The 26,519-nt window shown below is 35.2% G+C and overlaps 1 protein-coding gene across 6 annotated transcripts in view; it reads left to right on the forward strand.

The window, feature by feature from the left end:
• The window catches only part of CBLB (Cbl proto-oncogene B), a 200,278-nt gene that overhangs the window by 135,691 nt on the left and 38,068 nt on the right, over positions 1 to 26,519 (forward strand). For all 6 annotated transcript variants that reach the window (XM_077118496.1, XM_077118499.1, XM_077118501.1 and 3 more), the window contains 2 exons: positions 8,531 to 8,716; positions 13,004 to 13,369. In XM_077118496.1, coding sequence (XP_076974611.1) covers positions 8,531 to 8,716; positions 13,004 to 13,369 — 552 coding nt within the window. The remainder of the gene's footprint in view (positions 1 to 8,530; positions 8,717 to 13,003; positions 13,370 to 26,519) is intronic.

Here is a 26,519-nt window from a genome sequence, read left to right on the forward strand (position 1 = left end):
TACCTGGTTCCTAAACGCACTTAGTGTTCTAGATTGCTAGCTGCCAGAATGCAATATACAGGAACGGAATGACTTTTCAAAAGGGGAATTTAATAAGTTGCTAGTTTACAGTTCTAAGGCTATATAAAATGTCCCAATTAAAGCAAGTCTATAGAAATGTCCAATCTAAGGCATCCAGGGAAAGATACCTTGGTTCAAGAAGGCCGAGGAAGTACAGGGTTTCTCTCTGAAGTGAAAAGGCACATGGCGAACATGGTCAGGATTTCTCTGTCATCTGGAAAGTCATGTGGCAAACACTGCATCATCTGTTAGCTTTCTCTCCTGGCTTCCTTTCATGAAACTCCCCGGGAGGCATTTTCCTTCTTCATTTCCAAAGGTCACTGGCTGGTAGACTCTGTACTTCTCGTGGCTGTGTCATTCTGCTCTCTCTGAATCCCCAGCTTTCTCCAAAATAGGATTCCAGTAAACTAATCAAGACCCACCCAAGTGGGTGGAGACACATCTCCACCTAATCCAGTTTAACAGCCACTCTTGATTGAGTCACATTTCCAGGGAGATGATCTAATTACAGATTCAAACATACAGTACTGAATAGGGATTAGAAGAAATGGCTGGATTTATAAAATGGGATTAGGATTAAAACATGGTTTTTCTAGGGTACATACGTCCTTTCAAACCAGCACACTTAAGTAAATGTTTATTAAATGAATTAATAAATGCACATGAATGCATACATATTCCTTGAGAGCAATGACCTGATCTTACTCATTTTTTATCCTCAATCCATTCTGAAGACTAAATATGTATTACAATATATATTTATCAAATTATAAGTTTTATCTAATTCAGTTTTATGAGCTGTGGTTATAAACAAATATTGCATGGTCATTTTGGCACAATAGCTCTTCTACCTGAATTTTTTCCTTTCTTCCTTTCTCTGTAACTCTCTTTCTCTTTCTCTTTGTCTGACAATTCTGTTGGCTTGTTTATTCCTTTATTGATTTATTTTTAGAACATTTCATTCTCTCAGTCATAAGAGTGGCTGTCAGTCATTGTCCGGGAGAATGATTCAGTTTTCTTTTAACTACCATTTCAAATACTCTTCTCATCTTTCTTCTTTTTTATGAGTGGGTGATAACTATTTTGTAAAATTATTTCTTCCTCTCTTAAGCATATTGTAATCTGTAAACTAGTAATTCTTTCATCATAAAATAGAACACTGGCTGTTTGTCTATTCCTGTCATCATGGTGATATCCAGTGACTAGAATTTATAAATAGAAGCATGATGGACAAATAGAATGAGTTTTATAAAATTCTTTCATAATTTAAAAGTATTTGCTAATGCTAATTTTTACAGAAGCAAGTACAGCCTATAAATCTTTGGTGCATTGTGTTGGTTTCCATTCTGGAATAAGTTTCTGGATAGATGATTATTGTGATCTGTCATTTTTATAGGAAGTATTAGAAATTAAACTGCATTTGATAAACGGTTGTATTTCTTTAACATATATTTAATATCTCTACTTTTATAATTTGCTTGTATGGATTATATTAAAATAATTCGCTACTAAACCTCTTTTAAATTTGGAATTCAGGAAAAAATCAAACTTTCCAAAATGTCAGCTAAAATACTGTTCTAAGGGTTAAATAATTTAAGTGAACTAACAGTGGTCTTATTTTCTGTATAAGCTGAAATTATTAAGTTGTCTCTAAGGTAGGGTGAAGTTGTAATTGCTTATTGTTCAAACCAACTTTACCTGATATTCGGAGAGCAATAAAGGGTTTCACATGAGGGTATTTTTCAGTGACTGAAGTTTATTCCTTTAATCCGCAGAATGTTCTTGTTTCTCAGCCATTTTTATGGAAATATTTCTGAAAGATTTGTTACTCTTCCCTGCCTCCTCAAAATTGGTTATGCAGTTGTGTGAAGGCAGTGAGTATAAGAAGTCAGTGTAATCAACATGGCACATTTCTTGAAGTTTAAGATTTAAGGGCAGGTTGAATGTAGAGGGGGGAAACCAGGAATTAAATTAAAATCACACATATTTGGTTCAAAGTACAAATTACACACAAATGTTTAATGTAAAATATGAAACTTCCAAGAAGTTTGAAGCTGATCATAGGCTAGGAGATACAGTACTTCTCATAAGAGGTATTTCAGCAAGACATAGGATCTCTGCTAAATGTAGTTAACAGTGTTTATCATTAGAATAGAGCAGTGCCCCCAGGTTATTCCTATGTGTGATGCTGTTTGTTCTAATTTAACCTGGACCCTATTAGCAATTTGTTAACTGTTCCCTGTCAAACCTCAAAGAGAAGTCAACTCTTATTCTACTGCCCATATTGTTCAATTGCCTCAATCGATTTTTCTCATTATATAAATTTCTAGCAGTTTTCCTTATCTTAATTGTTTATAATTTATAGGATTTAAAATGTTTCAGAAGTTACTAGAGGAAAGAACACATAATTCAGCCTTTAAAATAGTGAACCTCATTTTACATATAAATCTAATATCTGTACTATTTTCCTATGGAAAGAAATTCAAAAGAATCCCTGCCTCCCCCACCCCTAGTTAGAGGACTCTTCCATTAGATTCTGTACTTCTCGCAGAATTGTTCGTGGTTGAGGCTTCTGCAAGTGTGGCATAGGATGGGCAGGAAAAGATTGCATCTAACACTCCTCATATAACCTGTTACTTATTGTCTGAAAGGGAGCAACGGTACAGGTACTCTAAAATATATAACACAAGAGCCATGTGCAGTTACATTATATACCATGTACGTATATGTGTAAATATTTCTGTAGTGTACTTTCTGAATAATATTCTATGTAGGCTGTTAGTTTAAATCTTCTTTATTTTGTTGTATCTACAATTAATATGAGAAAAGAATAGTTTGTAGCAAGGAAAATATTCTTAGAATATTGTATTTTATGTGATGAAAGTTTTATCAATATCCTTCATTAAATTTTATGCATTTAGAAATAGCAGAGCCGTTTCCACTGTCCTTTTTATATTACCAGTAGCTACCTTATTCAGATATGAAAATTCATTAAGCAGAAATCTTCTTAGAAGTATTATAAAATCGACTTTGATTATCTCTGAGATTGTCAGAACTCTAATCTTCATAATTGGAGAGGTTTTTCTCTTGTCCTGTTTCTATAATAGTCTGGCTGGGCTGAAAGTATACTATCAGATGTTTTGCCATATTCTTAATAATGGGTCTTATTAAAGCTTTTATAAAATCAGTCATGAAAAAGTGTGGATAAAATGAAAAGTGACTAAAATAAAGTGAGTCCCTGATTACTATTGATAGTTGCTGAGCATGCTGAGAAAGGTTTTTGACTACTTTACTTCTTGGGCTTTTTCTGTCAATATTGTCTGTTAAAATTGCAAATGTGGATTTCCTTATTTGTTATGATATCCGTTAACATCCTATTCTGAGTACTAAAGAATTCTGTAAATTTTGTCAGAGAAATAAAGAAGAGCATTTATTAACATCAGAAAGCAAGGAATTGGGAAAAATTGGTGCATATATAGACATAAAAGAATCAAAATGTGATTTTTAAATTCCTTAAGCTGCAGGATTCCAGTTTGTAAAAGATGTACTCATCAGCTACCAGTATTAAAGAATTTTAGATAAGTTAGTGAGATATATTATGCTGGTGTGATAATAATGGCATGAATTAAGGCAGTCCCAGCCTTTCTATTTTGAAAAGAGATGAAATGAAAACCAAACAAAAAAATCACTTGCTCTACTGTTCTGAAAGCAAGTGCAATACTAGAAAAGAGTGGGACTTGCCTGATGTCAAAATAGAGGATAGAATTAAACTAATTAGCTATACTGTTACTTGAAAAGATTGTTCCCTTCTTCCCAAAATTTACAGTTACCTCTACTTAAGTGATTTGGGATATTGTACAATAAATTATGTACAGTTAATTCTCTGTCCATGTACTTCTTCCTGTACTTTTCTAGTTGTGTACTTCTTCCTGTACTTTTCTAGTTAATTTTTCCGTAGCTTCCCTTGATGTTTTCAATGCTAACTTAATAGGCAGATAAATATGAAGTAAGAAAGAAAGGAATTCATTTGAGGCAATTGTAAAAAGGAAATGTTCTTTTGAGAATCTCTTAATATGTCTTTATTATTTAGTTAGCTAGGTTTTATTTAGTTAACTACTTACTCATTAGAAGGGCAAAACTGGAAAAGCAGAGAGGTAATCTGTATTTTTAAAGAAAATTACTAGGGTAAAGTATTTATAATAATTATAAAGGATAAAGGTTAGTTATACTGATACATGGTTCATTCAAATCAGGGAGGTGAGGAAGGGTATGTTTAATAAGGGGACAGAACATAAAAGCTAGCAACAAAAAGAAGAAATGTACATGGCCAATAAATACTGCAAGTTTTTAAAAAATTATTCATCAAAGAAATGCAAATTGAAAGTGGACCATTGAAATGCCAGTCAAGTAACAAAGTAACAAAGCAAAAATGAAAACTAAACAATACTTAATGCTTGTGAGGTGTGTGAAGTGGTAGCCATTATACATGGCTGGTGGAAGAATATGTTGGAGATACCTTTCTGGACAGCAGAAAAGTCTTAAGTATGTACATATACTTTGGCCCAGTTAAGAGTCCCTAGTCTCAAAATATTCTGTGATTCTCTCCTTAAAGTAAAATATATATAATCAAAGAGTTCTTTATGATACTACTTTCTATTAGAGAAAAATTAAGAACAGCATTGTTTGAGTTTGCTAAAGCTGACAAAATGCAATATTCCAGAAATGAGTTGGCTCTTACAGTGGAATTTATTAACTGACAAGTTTGCAACTCTGACGCTGTTTTGTTTTTGTTTGCTTTTTTTTGTCCTTCTTCCCTCCCTGCAACAATTCCCTTTGTCAGTAGTTCAAAAGCAGAGAAAGTTACATGGCTTGGGAATAGGAACGGTGGAAGAAGGCTGAGAGCAGATTTGAAGGAAATGTCTTATAACAGTCATTTTAGGGATTCATATAAATTGGTAGATTAAAGATGAGTTGCCACGTCCCTTTGCAGCACTTTTACATGATGACTACCTATACTTGGGGAAATTCTGTTACCCTAGAATTCCAAGCCCTTTAAAAGGCCAATAAAAATGCAAAGAAGTGTTGTAGTTTAAAGGAGAAATAGTCTTCATTGAGTCAATTTATTTTGTTCCTTTTTGTTTTTTAGAAAGAAAGGGTGAACTTTCTGTTTTTTCCTTAAGAATATCTTATACATTTTGATGTCATGAATTTTTAAGTTCTCATAACTTAATGCTTAGCCAAGTGTAAATGCTTATGTTAGGTTTCTTTTTCCCCTTGATTTCTAAATGAGAAAGAAAAATATAATTTGTGACTGGATCAAATAATTTAAAAGTGACTTTTAATTTGAAAACCATCTACTAATAATATTTACAAATGTGCATAGTTAGTGATTGACTTTTACCAGCAATAAAAGTTAATGCAAAGACCCTAATTGCAGAATTGTGTGTAGAAAATAGCAGAAGATTCAGCAAATAATGTATTACTATCAAAAGCATTGTTAAATTATCTGCTCTTACATGAGAATTTTACTATAATTTAAGAGAACCCAGGAAAATGATTAATTATGGTGAACTTAGTTGCCTGATTAATAAAGATAGAACATTTTTTTTTCCTTCATGTATCAGTATACCCTCCATAAATTCATTCTGACTAAGCCAATTTACAGATACTACAGTGCTTCAAAATAAATTAGCTCTTCAGAACAGTACATAATGACCTTTGAGAACACAATATGAATTGTGCTAAGATCTGCTTCCAGGGACTTTCAGAAGGCTGCACAGTCTGTTTGTCTGAAATTATATTATATATATAAAAGCTCAGGGTTATTACTGTGCCACACAAGTTGTTTAGATGTCTGTCCCGAATTTAGGTCTACTGTTTCAACATCGGTCTAGCCCTGCACCTATTTCAAATAGAATTCATCCCATTATTTAAATATAGTAGGAATTTAAGTACTTAAATGCTAGTTAATTAATCCAGTCTAAAGCAGAAGTCAAGTTAGCCATGTCACAATTCTGTTTTCCTGTTTCAGGTGAGTGGTAATGGGGGGCGGGGTGTAGGAAGATAGTTCTGGAAGATCAGCACAGAATTTTCTCTGGAAATGGCTCAATGAATTAAGTGTCTGCATTCAGTGTTTATAATAAAAGGTATTTGTGCTAGAAACTGGGAATAATTTTGCTTACTGACTCTTCTTTATAAAAAATAGTAGCCAAATTAACAAAGCATTTTTTTATCAGTTAACAGTTTTGCTACTTCCAAAAAATGTCATTTATCCTGATGGGAATTGTAGAGAATTAAATGTCCTCTCACCTGAAATGTTACAATTCTGTGATGCACATAGCTTTACTTTAGAAAATTTTTCTGTTCCCTTTATGATAATTTTTTATATGTTTTGTTCCGTGAAGATTCACATTTGTGATGTTGTGATGCCCCATGACTTGTAGATAAGATTGCCAGGTAGGATTGCTACTTTGTTAAGAATCATGGCTGCTTGGAAATGAGTTATGACTATAGTATTTCTACTTTTCTCCTTCGATTTAGTAATGACTGAAAATATTTTTATCTTTTCAGAAGCTAAGAGATAGGAAGAATCATAAAATTGCTAAAAAGGAAAGGTTCTTAAAATTTTCATTTAAACTCACCTATAATTTTATTGACCTATTTTAACTTAGTTGGTACTGGTTCAGAGAGAAAAATCATGGCAGTATTTGGGTATATCGCTTGTATTTTATCTGCGATATGGTCTAAAAGCTTCTGTTAACCTCTCATTTTTATTCTTAAAAAGCTTTTACAAAGAGAGAAAATAACTCCCCACTCTGTAAGTGTGGGCTGCACACTTCCTGCAAAAGAACTGTATCAGAAAGGGGAGAGGAAGTCAGTAACTTTATATTAAATAAATGTGACAGTCATTACCTCAACCAGGTGGTCAAATCAGCATCAGCAGTGATAGATTGTGTTGATAGGACACACCCTTGATACGGTGTCATTAACATGGCACTTTACTTCTGTGGTCTCCCTGCCAAACTCCATAACCCCAGTCCGATCATGAGGAATTAAGACAAATGCCTTTAGAAGAGCGCCTGCAAAACACCGTACCAGTTTTCAAAACTGTCAAGGTCATGGAAAATAAGGAAAGTCTGAGAAACTGTCACAACCAAGATGAACCTAAGGAGACCTGGTAATTATGTAAGGTAGTACCTTGGAAGGTATCCTGGAACAGAAAGAGGACGTTGAGAAAAAACTAAGGAAATCTGAATGAAGTGTGAACTTTAATTAAAGGAAAAGTAGTCTGTATAATATAACCCTGTGGATGTGCACACAGATGTGTCTCAGTCAGATAAAGACAGTGGCTGAGTCTTTCTGCATGCTGCTGGATTTCAGATTAAATTAGCAGGTGATGTTATCAACTATTCTTAAATGTATGAATAATGTTAGGAGAAATACAGCTTAACAACAAGCTCACAACACTTCATAAATACTTGGATTAGGAAACAAATGACCATCAGGGCATGGTAGATTAATGTAGCACAGTATAAGTCTAAATTTCCATAGAGCCAGTAACTTAGCTTTGAAAAGGAAATTGCCTGATATTTCAGGACAGAATATTGTTTATCCTGTTAAGACTACCTGGCTAACTAGTATGTTTTTACACCAAGAGGTGATCAGATTATGCCACAATAGACAAAAATTTCTAAAGTAGGAAATGTTATATATGTGCAAATCATAGTATTTATTATTTGGCTTTTTGATACTATTTTACATATCAGACAAGATGGAAAACATGGAGTAGCATAGAAATTTTGCCAGTTTTATTCTAGAGGTGCAGACTCCTGGATTTAGTTTACTGTTTTTTAAAGGAAAACATTTAGTTTGAGATTTTCTTTTCCATGTAAAGGCTAAGAAAAAAGTAACGGGCTTACATTTGTTTTAGATACACTAAGTTATTTTTAGGCCCTTTCTGATTTAATTGGTTTGTAGGAAAATAGACTATGCACAGATGCCTATTTTATATGAAACAAGTGGTTTTGAAGTTTTAGAATGTACTATAAATCAAAACTGTAAGAAGATATCATAATATAGATTAACCAGGAACCATGTGCATTACTACACTGGGCTGTGTTTCCTTCAATGTAGTTTATTCTGTTTCTGGTTTCTACATAAAATGTAGACAGATTTCTTATAGAAATCTGGGTTTGATTATTTTCAAACTGTGCTTTGGCTATTCATTTTTCCCTGGCCCTTTCTGTAGTAAGTAAGGAGAAACCTAAATTTATTCTTTACATAATACTGCCCTTGAGGGACAGCGTGACCCCTTTCCATGGATTGGTCAGAGTGTGCTGAGTTTGTTTAAGGATGTTCGATGGTGGACCCCTTCTCAAAACTACCCGTCTTTCTTAATACCTGAAAGGCATATGTTTTACATACGTTTCTGTTAATTAAAAAGCAGCATCCTTCTCATTTTCTCTTCTAGTGCACTGACAGGCAGAATTCACCCGTCACCTCACCAGGGTCATCCCCCCTTGCACAGAGAAGAAAACCGCATCAGGACCCTCTGCAGACCCCACATCTGAGCCTGCCACCAGTGCCTCCCCGCCTGGATCTAATTCAGAAGGGGATAGTTCGGTCTCCCTGTGGCAGCCCAACTGGGTCACCAAAGGTAAATCCATTTTTTAAAACAGGTAGCTATATGTGATAATTATTATTGAGTACTTAGGCTCTTTTAGGCTCCATTACTCATATTTCTTGTGCTCTTAATTGTCAACACTTGTGATGGGTGTCTCATTTTATACATGGTGCGCCCACTGTCCTTACTTTATTACCGTAAAAGTTAAATAATTATTCAGAGAGAACTTACATCTGTAATAGTCCTCTGATTTGCTACAATGAACAGCAGCATGTAGTTCTTCTGTAAAATGGATTTAAAAGGTAATTAGAATGCATTAAAATAAATTGCATGCTATTATCAAATGATATTTCACACTCATTTTCATAGTGTCATGATGAGAAAAATGTGATGGGAGTATATTTGCATGAGGTTGTAAGGTGTGATAAGTTATTATCTTTGTTTCAGGGTGACTCAGAAGAGGGAATTATATGTACTTTTTATACCCAATGTAATTAATTGCAAAGAATTATAATAGTTGCAAATTAATTACATTGCTGTTTAATATTAAAGACATACTTATAAATCTATAAATTTAAACCCACAGTTTATTTTAGTTCTGTGTAGAACTTTCCCAAATTTGTTAAGAAGATCATATTTTGCTTTATTGAATACAGGATTTTAAACATTAATTCCATTTGGTAATATGTTTTACAGACTAATCTTAGTAGGAAGCCCAGTATTTTTAGCAGTATTTGATTTTCCTGAATTACTGTTAAGTTGGTTTTAAAACCATATTAAGATTTATTAGGATATTATTTAGTCAGAATTATGTGCAGACATGACAGATTTATTTTTATCTTTTATTTCCCTAACATAAAAAGCAAAGTCATTTATCAGATGAACCATGTGGATAAAAATCAAAAGCTATGAAAGGACATAGATTCAATTCAATGCCATATGTCTCCTATTTCCACCAAAAAAGCAGATGTTTTGGTTGTTTTATGTATTTTTTCATGCTAAAGATCCATAAAATCTGAACAAGATATATAAATGATGCTATTTCACTATTTATTTTTCACCATCCTGATAATAACTGATGAAGTAAAGAAAAAGAAAAATATGCCTCATATCAGTAGCCATATTACAGTGGTGAAAAACCCACAAATAAAAAATATAACTTTCCATCTTCCAGATGTCTCACCAATTTGGTTTTTAAAAAGCAAAGCAACAATAACAAGCTTTGATGGTTTCTTCTAGCTTCCTTAATTCATAAACAGGTGCAAATTAGTTATTGACACAGAATGTACCTTTTTTTTTTTAATTTTTATTGCTCTTCCTCCAGGCCACTCCTACCGCCCCCAGCACTCCCCATACCCCGGCCCTGACTCTCCACCACTGATCCCTTCTGACTGATATTCTTAGAGCTCTCCTTAAGGACATGGGGATTAGTGACCCTAGATCCTGCCTTTGACTATTTTTTTCTAATTTCTTAACAATATTTTTATTGAGATATCATCACACACAAACAGTCCATGCAAAGCATGCAATCAGTGGCTCACAATATCATCACATAGTTGTGTACTCATCACTATGATCTTTTTTAGAACATTTGTATCACTCCAGAAAAAAAAGTAAAAAGAGATAACTCATACATAGCCTACCTTTTGCCCCTCCCTTCTTTGACCACTAATGTCTCAGTCTATCCATTTTATATTTTTTTACCTCTTATCTCCTGCCCCCATTGTTATTATTATTTTATCCTTATTTTTTTACTCATCTGTCCATACCCTAGATAAGGGGAGCATCAGATGCAAGGTTTTCACAGTCACAAGGTCACATTGTTAAAGCTCTATTATTATACAGTCATCTTCTAGAATCAAGGCTCCTGGAACACAGTTCAGCAGTTTCAGGTACTTCCCTCTAGCCACTCCAATATACCACAAACTAAAAAAGATATCTATATAATGTATAAGAATAATCTCCAGGATAACCACTTGACTCTATTTGAAATCACTCAGCCCCTGAAACTTTATTTCATTTCTCTCTTCCCCCTTTTGGTGAAGAACTTTCTCAATCCCATGATGCTGATCCCAGCTCATCACCAGGAGTCCTGTCCCACATTACCAGGGAAATTTACACCCCTGGGGGTCAGGAGGGAGGGCAATGAGTTCATCTGCCCAGTAGGCTTAGTGAGAAAGGCCACATCTGAGCAACAAAAGAAGTTCTCTGGGGATGACTCTTAAGCACAATCATAAGCAGGCCTAGCTTCTCTTTTGCAGGAAGAAGTTTCATAGGGGTGAACTCCAAGATTGAAGGCTCAGCCTATTGAATGGTTTGTCCCCACTGCTTATGAGAATATCGAAGGATTCCCCAGATGGGGAAGTAGAACGTTTCCTCCTTTCTCCCCATCCCCCAAAGGGAGTCTGCAAACACCTTTTATTCACTGCCAGAATCACTCTGGGATGGGCTGGGACATCACACTAACCTGGACAAACCAACGAGATCTGCCCTATTCGACATTCCATGTAATTATGGAGTTCACCTAAACTGACCATACAAATTAAATTAGGAAATGCACTACGCAGAATATAAATTTTGCACCAAGTAAACATCTCTTCCTTTGGCCTCAAAAAGCAATTGAAGTTTTAAAAAATGGACCATATCATCCTTTACCCTGTATTCTGATTTACCTTAGTCCTATCCGGATCAGATTCGTTCATATCTCTAGTCGAAGTCGGATCATTTTTAAATGGTTTTAACATTTGCTGGGTGGGGTGATGCTGACTTTCATAGCTTCAGAGCTCTAACTCTGAGTCTCAGGTGTCACATAAATACCCAAAGTTTCAGGGAATGACCAGGTTACACACAAATAGCTCAGTATCTCATAATTTAAAAATACACCTCCAGAATAGATGTGACTGCTGTAAGAGTTTACAATATAGGACCCTTTACAATAGGCCGTAACCTGATAACCACGCTCTTGACTTCAGTTCTCTGAATTTCTGTATTATAGTTAGTTCACTGAGTGAGACATGATACTGTTTTGTTTTGTTTTGTTTTTTGCTGACATTTCATTCAACATACTATCCTTAAGGTTTATTCACGTAGTTTCGTGTCTCAAAATTTCACTCCTTTTTTTATCCACCCAGTAGTTCATTGTATGTATATACCACAGTTCCCCCTTCCATTCCTGTTGTTGTACCCTTAGCCCACCTCCATCCACTGCAAATCGAGAACACTGCCACCATAAACACCAGTGTGCAAATGCCAATTCATGTTCCCACTCTTAGTTTTTCCAGGTATATGCCTAGCAATGGGGTTTCAGGATCATATGGCAACCCCACCCTTTACCTCTTGTGGAACTATCACACTGCCCTCCTGAAGCGCTGCACCTCTCAGCTTCCCTACCAAGAGTAAATAGGTGCATCACTCTCTCTACATGTTCTCTAGCACTTGTTTCTTTCTGTTCCTTTTTTTTTCTTCTTGTTCATTTTTAAAGACACATCGTACAGTCCAACCTAAGTAAAAAGTCAGTGGTTCCTGGTATCATCACATAGCCATGCCTTTACCACCACAATTTGTATGAAGACATTTCCTTTTCTTCTGCAAAGAATCCCATACCTGTCTCCCATATCCCCTACTTGTTGTTATTTAGTTTTGGCTTAATTCCTTTATTACATTCAGTGGAAGTATATTACAATGTTACTGTTAACTGTAGAACCTAGGTTGCATTGATTGTATTTTTTTCCTGTATGCCACCCCATTTTCAATACTTTGCAGTGTTGCCAATCATTTGTTCTACTTCATGCAGAAATAGTCCTGTATTTATATACTGTATCACCGTCATTGTCCACTCTAGGCATTCCTAAGTTATACTGTCTCAGTCTTTATCTTCTCTCTTTCCTTCTGGTGTCATATATTCCCCCAGCCTTTCTCTCTCAATTATACTCACATTCAGCTTCATTCAGTGTACTTATATTATTGTGCTACCATCAGATAGTATCGTGCTATTCATCATGGTATGTATTTTAACATTAATCATTTGAAATCATTACATAATTTTTATATTTTGATACTTTTTTCTGTGTGGGTTTTATAATCGTAGTATTTGAATTAAGTCCTCATTTCTACAAAAAATATTAATGAAATATATTTATACAACTTTTCATTAATTTAAAAAAATTTTATTACATGATAATAAAAATTTATTACAAGATAGCCTAGAACCCTAGTTAGGCTACATTATGCCTTGAAGAACAGAAACTAAGTACCAGCTCAAAAGTCATTTCATTCAGTGCGTGGTGCAACCTTTACTTTTGCTCCCTTGTGTCTCTGTAGTCTTCTCCTGGCATGGTGAGGAAACAAGACAAACCACTTCCAGCCCCACCTCCTCCCTTAAGAGATCCTCCTCCACCTCCGCCCGAAAGACCTCCGCCGATCCCACCGGACAACAGACTGAGTAGACACTTCCATCATGTGGAAAGTGTGCCTTCCAGAGACCAGCCGATGCCTCTTGAAGCCTGGTGCCCTCGGGACATGTTTGGGGCTAATCAGTTGATGGGATGTCGACTACTGGGGGATGGCTCCCCAAAGCCTGGAATTACAGCAAGTTCAAATGTAAATGGAAGGCACAGTAGAATGGGCTCTGACCCAGTGCTTATGCGAAAACACAGACGCCATGATTTGCCTTTAGAAGGAGCCAAGGTAAGAAATATGCAAAGCAGAAGCTAAAGAATCTGCTCATAAACTCTTGCAGTATGAAGTACATAAAAGGATGGACAGTGCTTTTTTGCCTTTTGTGGCACTTCACTGCAGGTCTTTCATTATCTTCAAGTTATAAATAATCGTAAGCTCATTAAAACTCAAACTTGAAAGTTGCCAGGAAGAAGGTTCTAATTAATTATTTAATTTAAATGTGAAGCCACGAGACAATTTGCCAGAGATTTATTTCTTTCCTTATTTCATCAGCCAAAATCTCTTCCCATTAACAACTTGTTGATGGGAGAATCAACACTGTATGTTTTTTTTTTAATTCCCATAGTTCTGTGCTGTTGGAAAAAAATGTTTTATAATTAGAATCTATCATAAAGTAGTTAGTAAGGTAAAGGACTTTCAAGCTTGATGAGTTCTAATTTGAGGAATATGACCACTCTCCCTTATATATTGGGAAATAATTTAAGCATTCATGGAATTAAAGAGTCCGTAGTAGAAATAATAATTGAGTTTAAAACTAATCATAATAATTCCTTATATGTGATCCCATGATATTTTTGACTCTGAGATCAGATCATTGCCATATTCCCCCTGCTGAAGAAGCTTTTGCCTCTTTTGAAGACTATAGTATTAGAAATGATTCCATCCTCTTTGTTATTAGGAAAGTACAGGCATACTTTGGCGATATTGTAGGCTCTGTTCAGAACACCACAATGAAGTGAATATCCCAATAAAGCAAGCCACATGAAATTTTTGTTTCTTGGTACATATAATTTAGTGTATATGTTTACCCTATTCTCTAGTCTATTAAGTATCATTGCCTACAAAACAGTGTGCATTCATTAATTAAAAATTACTTTATTGCTAAGCAATGCTAACCTTAATCTGAGTCTTCAGTGAGTTGTAATCTTTTTGCTGAGGTAGGGTCTTGCTTGATGTTGGTGGCTGCTGACTAACCACAGTGGTGGTTGTTAAAGGTTGAGTGGCTGTGGCAGTTTCTTAAAGTATGACAACAGTGAAGTTTGCTACATCAGCTGACTTGCATGAAAGATTTCTCTGTAACGTGATGCTGTTTGATACTGTTTTACCCACAGTAAGACTTCTTTCACAATCGGAGTCAGTGATCTGAAACCCAGCCACTGCTTTGTCAGCTAAGTTTGTGTAGTATTCTAAATCCTTTTTTGTCATTTCAGCAATGTTCACAACGTCTTCACAAGGACTAGATCCCATCTACTTTCTTTGCTCGTCCTTAAGAAACAACTTCTCATCATTTAAGTTTTGTATGCGATTGCAACAGTTCAGTCACATTTTCAACATCCACTGCTAATTCTAATTCTCTTCCTAATTCCATCACATCTCCAGTTACTTCCTTCACTGGAATCTTGAAAACTTCAAAGTCATCCATGACAATTGGAATCAACTTCTTCGAAACTTCTGTTAATGTTGATATTTTGACCTCTTCCCATGAATGATAAGTGTTCTTAATGATGTCTAGAATGGTTAATCTTAAATAAGACCTGAAAGTCCAAATGATTCCTTGATCCACGGGCCAAATAGATGTTGTCGTAGCAGGCATGGCAACAGCATTGGTCTCATTGTACATCTCCGTCATATCTTTTGGTTGACCAGGTGTATTGTCAGTAGCAGTAAATTTGGGAATGAATCTTTTTCTGAGTGGTAGGTGTCAACGTGGGCTTAAAATATTCAGTAAACAATGTTGTAAACAGATGTGCTATCACCCAGGCTTTGTTCTATTTATAGAGCACAAGCAGAATAGATTTAGCATAATTCTTAAAAGCCTTAGTATTTTCAGAATAAGAGAGCAGTAGCGTCAACATAAAAATGCCAGCTGCATTAGCCTGTAACAAGAGACAGCCTTTTTTCTTTTTTAATTTTTTTATTGTATAATGTAACATATATACAAAGTAAAGAAAGAAAAAGAAACAATAGTTATCAAAGCACTCTTAAACAAGTAGTTAAAGAGCAGATCACAGAGTTTGTTATGGGCTATCATACGTTCATCTCAGATTTTTCCTTATAGCTGCTCCAGAATACAGGAGGCTAGAGGGAATAAATATTTTTTTATTACAATCGACTATTTGTGTGTGTGTGTGTGTGTGTGTGTGTTTGTGAAAAATAACGTGTATACAAAAAGGCAATACATTTCCAAGCACAGTACCACAATTAATTGCAGAATAGATTTCAGAGCTTGGCATGAATTATAATTCCACAATTTTAGGTTTTTACTTCTAGCTACTCTAAGATACTGGAGACTAAAAGAGATATTAATTTAATGATTCAGCAATCATATTCATTTGTTAAATCCTATCTTCTCTGTATAACTCCACCATCAACTTTGATCTATCTGTCCCTTTCTTTATGGGTATTTGGGATATGGCCATTCTAGTTTTTTCATGTTGGAAGGGGCTGTCAATAATATGGGGTAGGAAGATGGAACCAACTGATGTTCTGGAGAGGCTGCGCCCTCAGTTTCAGGACTCATCTGGTCCAGGGACCTTTCTTGAAGTTGTAGGTTTCTGGAAAGTTAATCTATTGCACGGAACCTTTGTAGAATCTGAATATATTGCCCCAGGTATTCTTTAGGATTGGTTGGAACGGTCCTGATTGGGTTTGGCAGGTTGTGACAGGTAGCAATGTCTAACCGAAGCTTGTGCAAGAGCAACCTCCAGAGTAGCCTCTTGACTCTATTTGAATTCTCTCTGCCACTGATACTTCATTAGTTATACTTCTTTCCCCACTTTTGGCCAGGATGGAATTGCTGGTCCCACAGTGCCAGAGCTGGGCTCATACCTGGAAGTCATCTCCCATGCTACCAGGAAGACTTTCACCTCTGGATGTCATGTCCCACATAGGAGGGAGGGCAATGATTTCACATGCAGAGTTGGGCTTAGAGAGAGTGAGACTACATCTGAGCAATAAAAGAGGTCCTCCAGAAGTAACTCTTAGGCATGCCTATAGGAGGTCAGCCTGTCTTTTGAAGCTTTGAATCCAGGCATTGACATCTCTTTAGCTATGAAAGTCCTGAATGACATCTTCCAAAATAAGGCTGTTTTATCTATGTTGAAAATCTGTTCTTTAGTGTAACCACTTCCATCAATTATCTTAGCTAGATCTTCTGGATAACTTTTCTGCAGCTTCTATATTAGTTCTTGCTGCTTCCCTTTGTACTTTTATGGTATGGAGATGGCCTCTTTCCCTATACTTCATGAGCCAACCTTGCTAGCTTCAAACTTTTCTTCTGCAGCTTCTTCATGTCTCTTCATGTAGCTTCAAAGAATTGGAGAAGGTTGGAGTCTTACTCTGGATTAGGTTTTGGCTTAAGGGAATGTTGTGATCGAATTGTTCATCTATCCAGGCAATTAAAACTTTTTCCAAATAAGCAATAAGAGTTTTTCACTTGCATGTCATTTGTTCACTGAAGTAGCACTTTTAATTTCCTTCAAGAGCTTTTCCTTTGCTTTTACAACTTGACTAACTCTCTGGCACAAGAGGCCTAGCTTTAGACCTGTCTTAGCTTTTGACAAATACCTTCCTCACTAAGCTTAATCATTCTAGGTTTTGATTAAAAATGAGAGAGGTGCATCTCTTCCTTTCACTTGAATGCTTTGAGGCCATTGAAGAAATGCTTAGCATAATTTCAATATTGTTGTGTCTCAGGGAATAGGAGGATTGAGGAGAGGGAGATGGGAACAACCTGTCGGTGAAACAGTCAGAACACACACGACATTTATCAGTGAAGTTCGCCATCTTTGGGTGTGATTCATGGTACCTCAGAACAGCTACGTTAGGAACATCTGACCAGTGTCATGTATGTAATCACAATGAAGCAGTTTACAGTCTTGTGGGAATTACCAGAATGTGACCCAGAATCAGAAGTGAGCACATGCTGTTGGAAAATATGGTGCCAGTAGACCTAGTCGGTTGCCACAGACCTTCAGTTTGTAAGAAATTCATTATCTGTGACACAATAAACTAAGGAATACCTTTAATGTTTTTGCTCAGAGTTTTGTGGATTTCATCCTATATTCTGTAAACAAGGAAGACGTGTGCTATATGATAGTTACTCAACCTGTGTGTGAGTAAGTGTATGTGTGTGTGAAGGTAAAGTGATAATAGAAACGTTGTGTAACAATATGTTACCTCAGGGATATGCTAGTATATCCAGGATAAAAAGGTCAGATTGTCTAGTGTGGCATTAAAAACAAGAGGGAGAGGGGGTGCAAGGGGAGTTCAGCTGGCCTGTGCACTTCCCAAAAAACAAACAAGCAGACAAACAAAAACTCAACAAGCTGTGCTGCAATAAATGGGATATACACATAGAAAAAAGAATGCAATGTAACCCCCACCACATAGCAAATAAAATAAAAAATAAGAGGGAGAAGTAGTGAGGGTTTGCCATGAACCTTTTTCAGTGCCTCACTTGGGTACCATTGGCTTCATTTTTTTATAAACATGAAGACCTGTTAACGTTTCCTCCAAGGCCATCTAAATAGGGTGTAGATAGTAGAGAAAACACATACAAAAGCATCTTAAAACTGTTCTCTGAAAAGGGAGAGCTTGTTATCCTCGAAATAATTTTTTCACAACCTAGGATCCTGATCAAAGGACTGCTGTTCTTCTTTTTTTCTTCTAGCCTTTATCACTTTTCATTCATAAATGACTATATTTGTCTTAAGAGGAAAGTTGTAATGAATTCTAACATAAATTGACTAGTTATATCTCAGCAGCATGTTACAATTTATTTTCTGAATAGACTTTGGAGATATTTATAATATAATAACTACCTCAGCCAGTTCATTGGAACTTCTTTTTTCCAGGTTGCTGTATATAATGTGGTAGCTTGAAGCTGTATGTACCCCAGAAAAGCATGTTCTTAAAGCTTATCCATTCCTATGGGTGTGGACTCATTGTAAGTAGGATCTTTTGGTCAGTAGGATCTTAAATTGAAATGTGACCCACCTCATTCAGGTGTATCTTAATCCTCTCACTGGAATCCTTTGTAAAAGAATAAAAGACAGAGAGAAGACACATGAAAAAAAACCCAGAGAAGTTTAGAGAGAAAAGTTAGAGGAACTGAGAGAGGAAAGAAAACAGAGAGGAAGCCATTGAAACCAGGAGCTGGCCATGTGACAGAGAAGTTGAGGATCACCAGTAGCTATTCTTTGGGGAAAAAGTATCTTCTGTTGATGCCTTGATTTGAACATTTTCATGGCCTCAGAACTGTAAAATTGTACGTTAATACGTCTCCATTGTAAGAGCCAACCCATTTCCATTTCTGATATATTGCATTTCATCAGCTTTAGCAAACTAAAACACATTAACAGTTTTAGCATTAATGTAAAACTACCCTCCTAAGTCCCAGAACACTGGCTCTTAATTATTGCATGGGCAGTTATAGTTTCAACAATTGGGGTTATAAGTACTTAGATTATTGATGTGAAATTTAACTTATATTAACTATGTATCCAATGAAACTATTGACTTTGGTAATGGAGATTTCTTCTAAGGTTTTCTGTGTGAATTTTCATGTTCTGATCATTGTCGCAGGGAAGTTATCCCAGCGAACATCTAGTGGATTGTGAAGTCTGTCTCCTAGTGAGAGCTGATTTTAATCTTGTTTAATTCTATTTAAATGTATCTCTTTAAGATTCTTTAAGATTTAATTTCATAAATTGTGTATGTATTAATAATCCATTACTTATATCCTAAAGGTCAGTTTCATGTTACAACTAGAATTGGTATTTCAACCAAAATTTGACTTCTAAGCCTTAATTCCAATCTCATTGTTTGATTTCTAAAGTCGACTGTAAAGAAGGACTTAAATATAATGTATTGTTATAAAACACAACCATATCTCCTCTTTGAATTGAAAAATGGCTCCATTTCAGTAAACCTTAAGATCTATAGAAAAAGCCTAATTCCTTCTGTCATTTCCTTGTTGGGAGATCTAACACTTAGGTCTTAAAGTAAAAACTGGCAGAAGACCGGTTCCCTCTTGCTTTCTATAGTTCTTAGCTTCTGTGACCCTGGGTTGCAATTTGTCTCTCTCCTTAATTCTTTATGGATCCTCAGTCAAAAATGATTTGATTATACGCTGTTAAGCACTTTCTCTGCACAAGACTCTCCTGATGTTCAGGATAACCAGAATCTCAATGTTCCTTCCCTTTTCAAACTTAAAATGTATTCATTCATAGAAGAGGGACCAATCAACTCCTTCAGGCAGAAGTAAAACACCATAAGGCTGAAATGATAGCTGCATTTTTTTTTTTTGGCCTGGGCAGGCTCCAAGAATTGAACCCGGGTCTCTAGCATGGCAAGTGAGAATTCTGCCACTAAACCACCATTGTACTGCCCATTATTTGCATTTTAACAAATGTAAAATTTTTCATATTTAATTCATCAGGTTCTGTTATCAAATCTGTATTTCACTTCTTGCTCTAGAATTTACTGGTTTTGTAGATGTGAGCAATTTATTTCAATTTCACTCCTTTCCCTATTTGTTTTTCTTACTTTATAAGTTGAGTAATAATATCTAGGATAATGGAGTTTCCCTTCAAGTGTCTAGTTCTCCAACTCCCTCAATTCAGGGATAAGATGAAAAATAACATGGTAGATATGGAGTATCTGAGAAGTTGCAACAGTTGTCATTTTCACTAAACATAGTGGACTTTTTTTTTTTTTAAGCCAAAATCATCTTTCCTTCTCTCTGCCTTTTCCTTTTATTTCACATAATTCCTAATACGTGCTTAGTAAGCACTCATTAACTCAGTTGCTGTTATTTCCGTAATTCAGCCAGTGTGTAGGTATACTGGAGGAAGGAAGTAGGCAAGGATGAGGCAGGGGAAGAGTAGGTTGGAGGAAAAGGATGTCTGGGACACAGAAGGAGTACAAACATAGAGACAGTTTATTTTTTTTTCCCTATTTTGCTGAAATTAACCTTGAGTCTAAGGCTATTTTCTTTTATGAAATATGATTTTCTTTCTCTGGAAATGTAGTCATTTTCTGAGATAGATCACATGCTGTAAGAAAAGGAGAAGGGATGAAGAGAAAGGAGAAGTGATTCTGATTTTAGAAAGGACATACTTTGCAAATGTTCCAAGAAATGATCATGATAATGAATATGCAACTATGTGATGATGTTGTAAATTACTGATTGTATATGTAGAACGGAATGATCAAAAGTTACAAATGTTTGCCTTTGGTGTTTTTTTTTTTTGGTATTTAAAGAAAAAAGAGAGAGAAAGAACTTAGTGAACACAGTGAATGTGACAGCGGGTTCTGACCCTCCATGCCTACTGTATTCTTTTTAAATCTATCTTGATAACAAAGGATGTGTGGATTTAGCTACTTAGAGGATGATCTGTTATCTTCGCATTACCTGTCAGTCTCTCCACATGTAAGCAAGTACACGTTTTTGCCGAATAGTTAGCAATTATCATTTAGGTTGAATTGTTTTCGTTAGAGGTAATGCTTCAAATTTAATACTGTCTTCCCATTTTAGAGTTAAGAAGTCCTGAGCATTAAGAATTGAGATACCACTGGTGGAATTAGTAAAAATATCCACCATATAGATGGTGTAATGACTCATTCAAATCATTATTTGCTCTCTGCCTGTGTGCAAGTTCTCATCATCTTTTTGAACCATTTGCTTTTTTCTGTTTGCATCTTCAGTAGATAAATGGTTAGGGAAGCAAGAATAAATTCTAATTACTACATTTGCTAATTATAGAAAGCTCTGAAGGAGAAAAATAAACCACTACTTCATAGTTTAAATGAAGGGTAGAAATTTTCTGTGACTTTAACTCCCTTTCAAATTCCCCTCTCACCTAGGATAATCAAATGCTAGCTAAAAGTAATACTTTACTTTTAACAATCCTCAAGACAAAAATCATTACATTTTATCTATTTTGTTTTACTGGGCTAACAGATTATATTTTTCCAATAGCATCATTTTCATTCTTTGAAATTCTCATATCCTAGCCACTTTATAAATTTGTTCCTTAATTAAATCTATTGTGGGTTAATTTTTGATTGTTCATGCTGGTCTGTTTTAATTTTCAGAGGTGAGAACATTTGTTCTAAAATACTTCGATGTAGGTTTGGAAACTTGAAATTTATCTACTTTGTGTTCAGCTAGCTTTACTCCTTCCCCTTGAAAGAGTAAGATTACTGGTTTTTTATGTGATAAATTTTCCTTTGACTTGTAATGTTATTTAGAGCGACATTGTTCTAAAGATGACCTTATGTAAAATAATTTATTGCTAGATAAATACTGCTAATGTTTTCCCTCTCTAAAATTATAGCTTTTTGCAGTTTTGATGTAGAAACACATGTTTACAGGAATGACCTTAAATTTATCTGTGGAACTTAAGGGCTACATTTCAAAAGAAGTATTTTGTGTATACTAGTTTCATTTCCAATATGATATTGTTGGAGACAAAATTGCAAAGAGAGTTTTGGGGTAGTTGTGTTTAGGTATGCTTGTGTGGTATAGGGAAAAAGGCTTGTGCTAGATTTTATTTTAAAAACAATTTTTTTTCTCTTTCTCCGCACTTTCTCTAGCACTTGTTTCTCTCTGTTCATTTTTAAACAGTTTTATACATACATCATAAATCCAGCCTAAGTGCATAGACATGTCTTTGCTGCCATAATCTATCTGAAGGCATTTCCTTTTCTTCCACAAAGAATCCATACCCCTTCCGCATGTCTCCTGCCTGCTGACATTTAGTTTTGGCGTAATGACTTTGGTACATTCCGTGGAAGCATATTACGGTTTACTGTTGACTACAGACCCCAGCTTGCATTGATTGTACTTTTTCCCATATACCATCTATTTTCAACACTCTGCAATGTTGACATTCACTTGTTCTCCCTCAGGCAAAAAACGTTTTTAATATGTACATTAAGTTACCATCATTGTCCACTCTAGGCATTCCTAAATTATGCCATCTCAGTTTTTATCTTTAATCTTTCCTTTTGGTTTCATATGTGCCCCCAGCCTTTGTCCCTCTGTCATACTCACATTCAGCTTCATTCAGTGTACTTATTGTGCTACTATCAGGTAGTATTGTACTATCCATTTCTGAATTTTTACAGTCAGTCCTGCTACACAATCTGTATTTTTTCAGCACCAATTGCCCGATCTCTAGCGTATTTCTATCTCCTGATAACCTGTGTTCTTAACTTCAGTTCTCCAAATTCATTCATTAATGTTAGTTCATATTAGTGAGTCTGTGTAGCATTTGTCCTTTCGTATCTGGACAAATGCAAAAATTTTTTTTTTTGAATTTGTATGCTAATTTCAGCATAGTGATCTCAGGGTTCATCCATGTTGTTACATGCTTCATGACTTGATTCTGTCTTACAGCTGCATAATATTCCATCATGTGTGTATATTCCTCAGCTTGTTTAGCCTCTCATCCGTTGGTGGACATTTGGGCTGTTTCTATCTCTTGGCAGTTGTAAATAATGCTACTGTAAATATTGGTGTGCAAATGTACATTTGTGTCTTTGCCCTCAGGTCCTCTGATATATAGTTAATAGTGGGATTGCTGGGTCATATGGCAGTTCTATACTTTGCTTCCCGAGGAACTGCCCAGCTGCCTTCCAGAGCAGTTGTACCATTTTACATTCCCACCAACAGTGGATAAGTGTGCCTCTTTCTCTACATCCTCTCCAGCATTTGTCATTTTCTTTTTTCTTTCTTTTTTTTTTTTTATTTTTTGTAATGGCCATTCTAGTGGGTGTCAGATGATATCTCATTATGGTTTTGATTTGCATTTCCCTAATAGCCAGTGAAATTGAGCTTCTTTTCATGTACCTTTTAGTCATTTGTATTTCCTCTTTTGAGAAGTGTCTGTTCATGTCTTTTGCCCATTTTTTAAATTGGGTTGCTTGTCTTTTTGTTGTTGAGTTGCAGAATCTCTATATATTCTGGATACTAAACCTTATCTGATATGTGGTTTCCAAATATTGTCTCCCATTGCGTAGGCTGTCTTTTTACTTTCTTGACAAAGTTCTTTGATACACAAAAGTATTTCATTTTGAGGAGTTCCCACTTACCTATTTCTTTTTTCAATGCTTGTGCTTTGGGTGTAAGATCTAGGAGACTACCTCCTATCACAAGATTTATAACATATTTCCCTACATTTTCTACTAAAAGTTGAATGGTCTTAGTCCGAATGTTTAGCTCTTTGATCATTTTGAGTTAATTTTTGTATAGGGTGTGAGATAGGGATCCTCTTTCATTCTTTTGCATATGGATATCCAGTTCTCCAAGCACCATTTTTTGAAGAGGCTGCTCTGTCCAGTTGGGTTGGCTTAACCACCTTATCAAAGATCAAGTTTCCATAGATGAGAGGGTCTATATCCGAATACGCTATTCCATTCGTCAGTATATCTATCTTTATGCCAGTACCATGCTGTTTTGACCACTGTAGCTTCATAGTATGTTTTAAAATCAGGTAGTATGAGACTTCCCACTTCATTTTTCTTTCTCAAGATAGAAAAAAATGTTTTCTTAATGTCTTGAGATTATCATAAAAGGTTTTTTTTTTCCACTCTACATATCAAGGATTTCAAAATTTTATCTCTACGTTCTTATACAATATCTAATTTCTAAAAAAGTATTTCAGATTTCAAGATTAGAATTATATGCTATCTTAGAAATGTGGAATCAGTATTCACTTGGCATAACCCAGACTTTATAATACATGATATAATAACTCAGATTCTACTTCTTGCACAAATTGAAATTTCCCCTGTGTTTTTACCTCTTCAACCTAATTTGATATAAACGTAAGTTCTTAGTATGTCCAAAACGGCTATAGGTAATACAACACAGTTCATCAAATAGTAAGAATGAGACAGATATATGATTGTTTAAGAGAAAAGGCAAAAGAGAAGCATCCAGAAGATATAAAGTGGGATCCTCAAGAAGGATTTTTGTCCTAAGTGAAATGTGTTATAGAAGAAGGAATAAAGAAAGTGTTATACAAACGGATCACTGACTATCACATTAAAAGATTGCAGGTATTGTTTTTACAGACCTGAGAAGAAGGAATAACATGGAGGTGGGAAATATGCAAAGTGATTCAATGTTTGGGTGGCCTATGGAGCATCTGTGGAGGGAAGACAGGGAAGGTGAGATGTTGGAAGGTAGGATGGAACCAGCTATGCTGTGTCTTGAATTCTAAGGTATCTTTAATTTGGTAGACAATGAAGAGCTTTTAAAATTTTGTGACAGAGGAATGACAGAATCAGAGTTGTTCATCTAGAATAGTTTAAAGTTGGTATCATTTCAAATGGAATTGTGGTAGATTTGGGATCATCAACTAGGCAAGTGAAGGAGCAAAAAGATATTTTCCCTAGTTGAGTAGTTAATGATGAGGAGGTTTCAGTGGGAACTGCTTCAGTTGATACCGTCAGTCTACACATTGATGGACCTGTTGTTTTCTTCCATTTGCAAACAGGCTTTTCAGATTTCCAAAGGACATAAAATATTGAGTGCTAACTCTAGAAGTTGTGGTTTATTGCACCCCTTTGGGTGGTCGCAGCTGAAATGATCTCAGGTACACGGAAGTGCGGAGGGGACATGAAATTCAAAATGACATAATATTAAAACTTGTCATCCAACCACTATCAAGAAATATGTGAGCACTTTAGAGAAACAGAAGTATATATATTACTTTGATATTTGCGCATTTGAATCCTTGGCTGTTTGCCTACATTTGTAATTTCAATCTATCATTTAGTAAAGGACCATGGAAAATTAATTCCATATTTGGAATAGATGCTCTCAATACATATTTTAGGGCAGTATAAAGGAAGATTAGCTGTTAAAGTATGCATATTCGCTGAGGGTATTTCAATTCAGTAAACTAATGAATTTCTTACAGATAAACCAAAGAAAGTTGTTTCATTGGTTAATCCGTCCATTAATAAAGTCAGCTGAGCTAATCGGCACTCAGTATCCATTTAATTACTATTGGGTGTAAAGTACTGATGGAATATGCTAGAAAAATAGTGCTAACAGAGAAATCCTTTAGTTACTCTGGCTCAGTAACAATATGTTTCATAAATAGAGAAATTATATTTGCATTTTAGAGCATATTAATATATTGTTACACTAAGTAAGGCACAAGTCACTTAAATTTTTTCTTATTACATTTTTAGGGAATAAATGACATAATTTCTTATTCTCTGTGTTTTACCAATGGTAGTTGGGACTTATCGTCATGAAATTTTATGATAATGCATAAAAATGTTGTGAAGCACTGTTATTAATATGCTCTCATTTACCTGATGTGCAAGCTGAAAGGATTTTAAATATCACAGTAAATGTCGGAGTGTACCAATAAATCTCAAGGTTCTGATTTTAAAATTATGGTTGGCTTATTGTTAAATTAGAGCCAATGCAGTTTTATTGCTGAAATTTTATTAAGTATCTACAGTGTATTAGTAGTTCCTCCCAAAAGAGCATCACTGAATTTTGGATATATTTGTGATAAAACCTTAAGGATGTTTGACTGCAAAAATGTACATTGTATCTATTCTAATAACATGCCCATGACTCCAATTAAGGTGAACTTAAAATGCTTATTATCACTACAGGCATTGTGGTTTGGTACAGGTATTTGTCCCTTAAAAGTATTTTTCATATAAAAGAATTTCTTTGAACTTTGCAGTGATTAAAATCTATTAGAAAATTTCTTCTCTCTAGCAAAGTTCAAAAAAAAGTCTGCCTGACTGTTGATCTCCCCATAGTCAAAGCCTCTCATAAATCATTTTCATTTAAAGACATATTTTGTCATGGTGTAAAACTACAGCATACTAAATCTCATGAGAGGAGAACTGAAAAGAGAAATTAGAGCTACAGCATAGATGCTAGTTTTAGAGTGAAGTTTTAATGCTACAAAATTGGATCATGTAGCTTTGAAATGCAAACGTTGATATATTTCAAATGTGGTCTTTAAACTTGTTCTTTTTCTTATTTTACGTTGCTAGAGAAAGGTACAACCTTTTCAATTTTGCATTTTCTTTTGCACTATTTTAAAACTGTGAGGGGGGAATGAAATTTGTAGTTCCTGGATTGTGTATCTAGGTCTATTTAAATGAAGTA

This window comes from Tamandua tetradactyla, chromosome 10 (genome assembly GCF_023851605.1).
Source record: "Tamandua tetradactyla isolate mTamTet1 chromosome 10, mTamTet1.pri, whole genome shotgun sequence".
NCBI lineage: Eukaryota > Metazoa > Chordata > Mammalia > Pilosa > Myrmecophagidae > Tamandua > Tamandua tetradactyla.